Below are 7,461 nucleotides of genomic sequence, written 5' to 3' on the forward strand. Positions count from 1 at the left end.
ACCATTTCAATTTTGATTAGAAACCTTCAGCTTTTTTACTCACCACCAAGTAACTTTCATTTCAATAACTGAACACCTCATCATGTTTCCATCTTCATTTGGAAAGCTACTAAAATGATTGTTGAAAACAATTTCAAATTTTGAAGGATTAAGAAAATTTTGTGATAATGGCATAAAATTTTGGGCAAAATTAAAATCTACTCCATTTTACAAGTCACAACTAAATCATATTTTTGTCTTTCATTTTAATGGGAAAAAATGGCGGAATGGTAGCCTTGAAAAAATTTAAATTTTTAGATAAAGTTTTTTTTTTTCCTTTTAACAAAAAAAAGTTTTAGAGATATAATTAAATTTTAAAACTCATGAGCACGTCCTATAATTTAGGAAAGAAAGCAATGTTGACTTTAAACTTATCAAATTGTATCAATTTAGCCCCAACTTTTCAATTTCACTGAATTGCACCTGAAATTTAAACCCATATTGCTATTAACCCTAAACTTTAAAAAATGTTGCAATTTTAGTTCTCTAATAAAATTTCACTCCAAATATCCTTAATTTGTTTAATGAATTATAGGACATCTATTTTACGACACAAAATTGACAAAATTTTAAAGAGAACGACATTCGAGATAAAAACAATTTTTGGGTAAAATTCATGAATTTTAACAAAGTGATTCAATGACTGATTTGTGCATGTTAAACTTATGTTTGTGCAAAACATTATTTTGTTGAAATTAATGAATTTATGAACATTTTTACACCACTTCTTGTTAAATTGTGGACAAATTAGCAAACATTAAACCAAAAGTAAAAATTGAAACATTTATTTAAGTTTAGAGTCGAATTTGATAAAATAGAAAGTTTATGATCCAAATTTGTACCATCTAAAATTTTTAGGATCAAATTTGGCTTTTTTCCCCAACAATTTGACTTCAACGAAAATGAATTGTTGACCAACAAACTAAATAAATAAAAACCTTATGTTTCTTCTTCTTTTTTCTTTAAAAAAAAAAAAAGAGAAAAAAAGTCAAATACGCAAAGTCCAATCATGTAAGTGATTTAGAGCCGACCGTTGAGGAAAAAAAAAAAATCTATTGCGTACACCAGGCCTACAAGAACAAGGCTATTTGTTAATTAAATATTCAAGAATTCTAATCAATAATTATGAATTCAGCATAACTTGAAATGATCAAAGTCAACAAAAAGCTTGCAAAATGCAAGCTTGATCATCTATAAAATATTTTGGTTCGTAAGGAATGGATCAAACCTTACAAGGGCGAGCTTTTTGGCAAAGCTGAAACAAAGAATCTCTTTGCTCTTTCAAAGATGGAGGCTGAAAAGAGGTTAATATTATCAACAATGTTGCCATTTCCTTGACTCATAAGATGTAACCTCACATTTACTGGGCAAAAAAGAGTTTGAACTTAACTCGTTTATTCATTCCCAATCTGCAGGCCAGAAGATGTCGTGACGGTTGATGTTCGAGTTGCTAAAGATCTCTTACAGAAGGGTCACCTCTATTTGGATGTCAGGTCGGTTTTTCAGAGTATATATATAATCTTTGGTAAACTCTTGTCGAAGAGAGAAGAAAAGATAATGGAACTACTGATAGGAATGGTATTAGAGGGATATTAAGAGTATGTTCGTAAATAGTTAAGTAATTTGTTAGGGAAGTTTGGTTATAAATACAGTAAGTAGGGAAGAAGGGGGGATAAGCAATATTTTGGTATGAAGTAGGACTTGAGAGTATCTCAAGATCGGGAGAGTCCAAGTATCTTGAATACTTGGTTTATCTTGTATTTTGGTTACAGTTTATATTATAATATATTCGGATTCTATCACAACGGATGAGATATTTTTGGTTGCAGGACAGTTGAAGAGTATAACAAAGGCCATGTTGAGAATGCACTGAATGTTCCTTACATGTTCTTCACTCCAGAAGGTAGTAATAAGTACTTGTATGATTTTGTTCTAAAAGTGAGCTCAACTCTACAGTTTTAGGATGTTTTGCACTGCTAGGCATTGATCTAGATGCATTCTATTAGCGCAACTCTCAGATGTTTGATCCTATAGAATCTGACAGTTTGCTAACAAACAGGTCGAGTAAAGAATCCTGACTTTCTAGCACAAGTTATGTCTATATTGAAGAAGGAAGATCATCTAGTAGTGGTAAGAAGAAAAACTATTCCTAGCACTTTTATATCCCAATGTAGATTCAAGGAGTAAAATTGAAACAAATTGCAAATTCTTTACCTATCTGTGCAGGCTTGCAACAGTGGTGGTAGAGGACTTCGCGCTTGCGTCGATCTTCTTAATGTGGTAAGATTTGAGATCCATAGAACTAATTTGCAAGGTTAACTAGACCTGCAAAAGAAAAGGATCAGTAATAATGAGATTTAGTGGGAAATTTCAGGGCTTCGAGCATGTGAATAACATGGGAGGAGGCTACTCTGCTTGGGTTGACAGTGGATTTGCTGGTGATAAACCACCTGAAGAACTCAAAACAGCTTGCAAGTTCCGAGGTTGAGAGTCTTGGGAATAGACTACCCAACTCATCTTCATTTTCGTCATCCTGTACAAAAGGAGATCATAAATTCCCTATTTCCATAAGTTAGGGCATTTCAAGGAGTCGTAAGCTTGAACCGAGTGCATAATGTTTGTAGTTTGTCTGTGTTGCTCCACAGATTGGAAATTTTAGTTCCTGCATTTCTGAAGGTTTCATATTCTGTACAAAAGAAAAGGTTTCAAAGTTCCTATTCCTTCTTCCTTCAGTTCCAGTATGATGTTAAATGTTTATGATAGTGCTCGCATATGAATGCTTAAACTGCATTCAACAGATATATATCTTAAGCAATATTCCAAATTATCCAGAAAATAGATATGTGTATTCCTCAAACAACAAAAGAAAGGGAATAATTTCAGGGTAAGTTCTCTAGATTGCACGTTTGTCTTGTAGATTAATCATTAAAGCAGTATGCTGCAGAGAAAAATCAAACTACAACATCAGTGGACTACAAAACCTTAAGCTTCATAAAACTTGGGTTGATGAATGCTACATACATCTGAGAGAGTAAATCTCTTGTAACTTGGGTTCATCATGACTTCTATAATATTGTTTATACATACAAGTAGACATTAGGGGCATATCAAAAGAAACTTGAAACCCATATAAGGAAAAAAGAATCAATAAACGAAAATTTTCTGTTGTTAATAGCAACCACCTTCATGTTTCCTCATCCCACTTGCTCTTGGGTATCTCCCCACTGTCAGCAATGGTAACCTTCTTTCTAGGTTTCCCGCTATAGGTTCCTGCTCCGCCTTCAATTGCATATACATAGTCCATTCCTTGGATAACCTTGCCAAAGACAACATGCTCTCCATCTAACCTGGAAAGAATACATATATGACAACTCACATCATCAAGGCCGGTTTAGAATTAACCGAGCATCTATCTTGATCTCAAACAACAATATTAGTTCAACTTTCCTTGTCTATAACATAGGAACTCTTCAAAAATAAAATGTTATATTCAATACTCTCAATTCCAACAGTTAAATATCATCAAATAATGTTCCCTCAATTAGTATTAGGATGGAAAATAGTACCAGCTGGACTTAATGGTGGTAATGAAAAATTGTGAGCCATTTGAATCAGGTCCTGGGTTTACCATGGAGACAACGCCTGTATAACATGACATCCATTCTTAAGAACTGCGGCCATATACTAGATGATATGAAACTATTGAGTCAACAAACTAAGAATAAAGTGAACAGGCCATTTGAAGGCTTTGGGCTCAAGACCTGCATGTGAATGTTTTATTTTGAAGTTCTCATCAGCAAATGTACCACCATAGATTGATTCATATCCTTTTCCGTCACCGTATAAAATATCACCACCTTGAATCACGAAACCAGATACAATACGATGGAACGGTGTTCCTTTATAATGGAGTGCTTTTCCGCTTGTAGTTTTACCTTTCTCCCCTGTATTTAGCGCAAAATTAATTCGGAAAAATGAGAAAACTAAATTAGGTAGAATTTGAAGAATATAAGATCCATCATACCTGTGCATAGAGCCCTAAAATTTTCTGCAGAGAAGAACACGTGTTAGAATTTAAACAAAATGTGATCATAATGTAATAGAATCATATTGCAAGTTCAAACTTGAAACTTAAGAATTCCATCATAGAGAACAATCGATAAACAATCATACACCAAGGATATCGGCAAAAGACAAGTGAAATAAGGTGAAGCAACCATATGTTCTAGTCACACTTCCAGGACTACTCTTCAGTTCCACTTCCAAGGTAACTGTAAACATCCTTAAGGCTCATGCTGAAAATCTTACCGCTTGTTGAACTTAAAACCTTCTCTACCTTGGTCATGTAACTTAAAAACTGAGAAGTAGAATTTTGATTCCACTGCAAAAATCAGTTTGATTGCAGGCAATGAAAATCTAACATACTGGGTAATAGTACATGTACATTGTTCGCAGGTTATGTGTGAATTCATGAACATGCGTTCATTCAACAATAAACTCAAAGATCATAAAGCAGGCATAAGTCTCCATTCATTTAAATCAATTATCCGGTGGTAGAAGGACATACCTACAGTTTTGGGTACAACCTGGCCATATAATCCAATCACGATTCTACCTAGAGATGGAGAAGAGAAGAAAATCTTGAAAGGTTAAAAACAATTATGAAAAAATAGGCCATGAAAGAACATAATAATAAAAATGGAATGCTGTAGAGTCTTACACTACCATGAGCTAATGACCTACAAGCAAAGCTTCGCCGACCAAGGTAAAAAACAAAGGGAAGAAATAAAAAGACAGATTCTCATGGCTGTAGAAAATTTATTTAATGACCTTCAAATGCAAAACAGAAGATCCTCTTAAGATTAGCCTAAAGAATGAATCTGTGTACTTGGATCATCATGTAAAAGCTGTAACTTAAGAATTTGACACAAGTGTGAGTGCACATGTATGTAACAATATGCCAAAAAATGGAGGGGATAAAGAGTATTTATAAATGCAAAACAATAATTGGAGGAGGGCAGAAATCAAACGCTTAAGGAGTTTAAAAATCCAGGCAATAAAGCTTGAATGTGTAAGGCCCTTAATTAGGAATATATTGGGATAATTAGTGAAATATTAATAGGGTGATTAGAAGGGGCATATGAGTAATTAGATATGAAGTTTGTTAGGGATTTTAGTTACAAATAGAAGGAGAGGGATTGGAGGGAAGTGTGGAGAATTTAGTGGGATTTCCTAATTTGGGAGAGTCTAGCCCTCTCGAAAGATTAGGAATTATCTTACTCATTTTCCAATATATTTCTATATTGAATTGTTCTTGAGTTTATTCCTGTTAGGAGGGATCCTACCAGAATGTTTCCTTCACAAACAAAAACTTCATAAAATGTGAGTTGCCTTGGCTCAAGTTCAAATGCAGTTATACTCACAAGAAAAGATAGCAGTAGCCTGCCTTACCATTTGACAGTTATTCTACACCTAGTAACAAAGTAAAGTGTAGGCACAAAGATTTTACCTAATCTCTGTTCCTCAATATCAACATCCAAGTAAACCCTGTGGGTAATTTCAGGCTCTTCTTCTAGTTTCTCCTCCCTCTAGAATTTAATGACAGAAAACATGAAAATAAGTTAAATAGCTACATGGTAAGGCCAAATATATTATTGTTTGAACTTTGAAGTATAGGGATGATCATTCCACAGGTCAGATAAAACAACAAACATGTAAACCCTTACAAATTCCAATTTTATGCGTCCCAATTTCCAGAAAAGTTATTTTGCCATCACCCTGAAACTAGCATGTCCAACCAAACCAACATAGGGAAACCACCTCTCGTCGGTTTTTAACAATCATGCATACTATAACCAAAACATGGTATTCCAGGGGAACTTGATTACCACAAAATACTGGATGAATTTCTTTATGCCAATAACTCTTCTACAGAAAGCCACAAGTCCAACTGATGGAAAATGAACAACGTACCAAGAGGAAAGAATTTTATGTGCTCATTTATTAGTTATAATTAAAAAAAGAAAAAGAAAAAAGAAAAGTGGAACTAAAAACCATTTCCATTTGGATTTAAGAAAGAACTAGAGAAAAAGATCCCCACCAGAATGAAAGAACGCTGAGCCACTAAATGCACCATAACAACATAGCTGCGAAATTTGTTCTACTCAATTAGCACAAATAAATCAAGGAAAATCATGTCTGTAGGGCCTTAAGTAAATGCCTAAACAGCAGGACAATCCCCACAACACAACCACCAATACCATGTTTTAAAGATCAATGTGTGCGTTACGATCCAACAAAGTTGGAACTACCAGAAGCCCACATCTAAGTTTTAGCGATGAGAAATTAACCAAGTGGATTGACAACGAAAATTTCCATGATTGGAAAAAATTGACACGAATCGTACAGGGGAACAAACCAGAGGTTGGGAAAATGAGCAGCTCAATGGAAGCCCAGTTCACAATTTCACCGATAAAACCAACCAAAACGCATAAAAGAGATAAGCGGGAACTAAGACATAGTGAAGCGCCATACATGAATCACATGATTCAGAACGAATCTACCACGTAACAAACTCCAAGAAACAAACAGTGGCATATAATTACACATTCGACACGAATATAGGTATAACTAAAGCTATTGGCAATCAGATCCGAAAGAGAATCAGGAATACGAATCCTCAAAAGGGACGAAGACATACTTGATTGTGAGTAAACAGCGCGAAAACGAGGAAAACGAGAAAGACAATCAAGAGGAGGAGGCATCGTGGTTGATACAACAAAGAGAATCCTCGAGGCATCCTTAACGTGGCTCTCAATTTGTCTCCCCCTTCTTCAAGCTCACGAATTTCTTCATTGTCGGAACTCCATGGCGGATCTCGATTCAGCCGTTTCAAGTAATTTGATTGAAAAAGTAGGAAATGCAATGAAAATGTCAGCCGCCGGCTGGAGCGGGAACTCAGTAGCAATGCGGTGGAGGCTCTGCAGTGCGAGACAGAGAGAAGTTGAGTCGACTCCACTTTTAATTTGTTTTCCCCTCTATAAATGTGAAATAAATTATAAATTTGGTATTTTTAGTTTGGGTATAATTTTAATTTGATTATCATCACCTCCATTTCAAGGTAGAAGATAGCATTGTTTAGAGTTTGGCATTGGAGTCGGAGCGGAGTGGGAGAGATTTTCGTCCCCGTCCCAATGGGGAATTTAACCGTGGGGATGGGTGTGGAGATTCTTGTTGGGGAAACGGGTCACATTCCCGTTTCTCCGATTAATTCCCACGGCGATTTCGTTAATTTTCAATATGGGCTAAATTAGTGATAAATTTGGGCTTGGACACTTTAGCTACACTTGGACCCTAAAAAGGTCTGATTGACCCCATTCCCAGTCAAACCAGGGATTTGGGGCGAGCCCCACATGAAATTTT

General features: G+C 35.3%; 2 protein-coding genes across 5 annotated transcripts; one reads left to right on the plus strand and one right to left on the minus strand.

The window, feature by feature from the left end:
• Positions 1 to 808: 808 nt before the first annotated feature.
• LOC120088539 (peptidyl-prolyl cis-trans isomerase CYP21-1) lies at positions 809 to 7,077 on the minus strand. 4 transcript variants are annotated; one of them, XR_005484955.1, is made up of 10 exons: positions 6,740 to 7,077; positions 5,549 to 5,627; positions 4,607 to 4,654; positions 4,064 to 4,087; positions 3,801 to 3,983; positions 3,606 to 3,681; positions 3,222 to 3,386; positions 2,490 to 2,572; positions 2,254 to 2,364; positions 809 to 1,333 (listed from the first exon to the last, which is right to left on the minus strand). XR_005484955.1 is itself a non-coding variant. In XM_039045926.1 (7 exons), the coding sequence occupies exons 1-7, from the start codon at positions 6,836 to 6,838 to the stop codon at positions 3,224 to 3,226; spliced, it is 672 nt and encodes a 223-aa protein (XP_038901854.1). In that variant the 5' UTR covers positions 6,839 to 7,076; the 3' UTR covers positions 2,906 to 3,223. The 4 variants fall into 4 exon arrangements, 1 of the variants encoding a protein (XP_038901854.1); XR_005484954.1 differs by having other exon boundaries at positions 809 to 1,109; positions 2,450 to 2,572; XR_005484953.1 differs by having other exon boundaries at positions 2,450 to 2,572.
• LOC120088540 (protein HIGH ARSENIC CONTENT 1, mitochondrial) lies at positions 1,202 to 2,559 on the plus strand. The gene is made up of 6 exons (XM_039045927.1): positions 1,202 to 1,343; positions 1,455 to 1,532; positions 1,869 to 1,942; positions 2,099 to 2,169; positions 2,266 to 2,319; positions 2,414 to 2,559. Exons 1-6 carry the CDS (start codon positions 1,327 to 1,329, stop codon positions 2,525 to 2,527), a joined length of 408 nt encoding a protein of 135 aa, XP_038901855.1. The 5' UTR covers positions 1,202 to 1,326; the 3' UTR covers positions 2,528 to 2,559.
• Positions 7,078 to 7,461: the final 384 nt, after the last annotated feature.

The sequence above is a fragment of the Benincasa hispida genome, chromosome 10 (genome assembly GCF_009727055.1).
Source record: "Benincasa hispida cultivar B227 chromosome 10, ASM972705v1, whole genome shotgun sequence".
Lineage (NCBI taxonomy): Eukaryota > Viridiplantae > Streptophyta > Magnoliopsida > Cucurbitales > Cucurbitaceae > Benincasa > Benincasa hispida.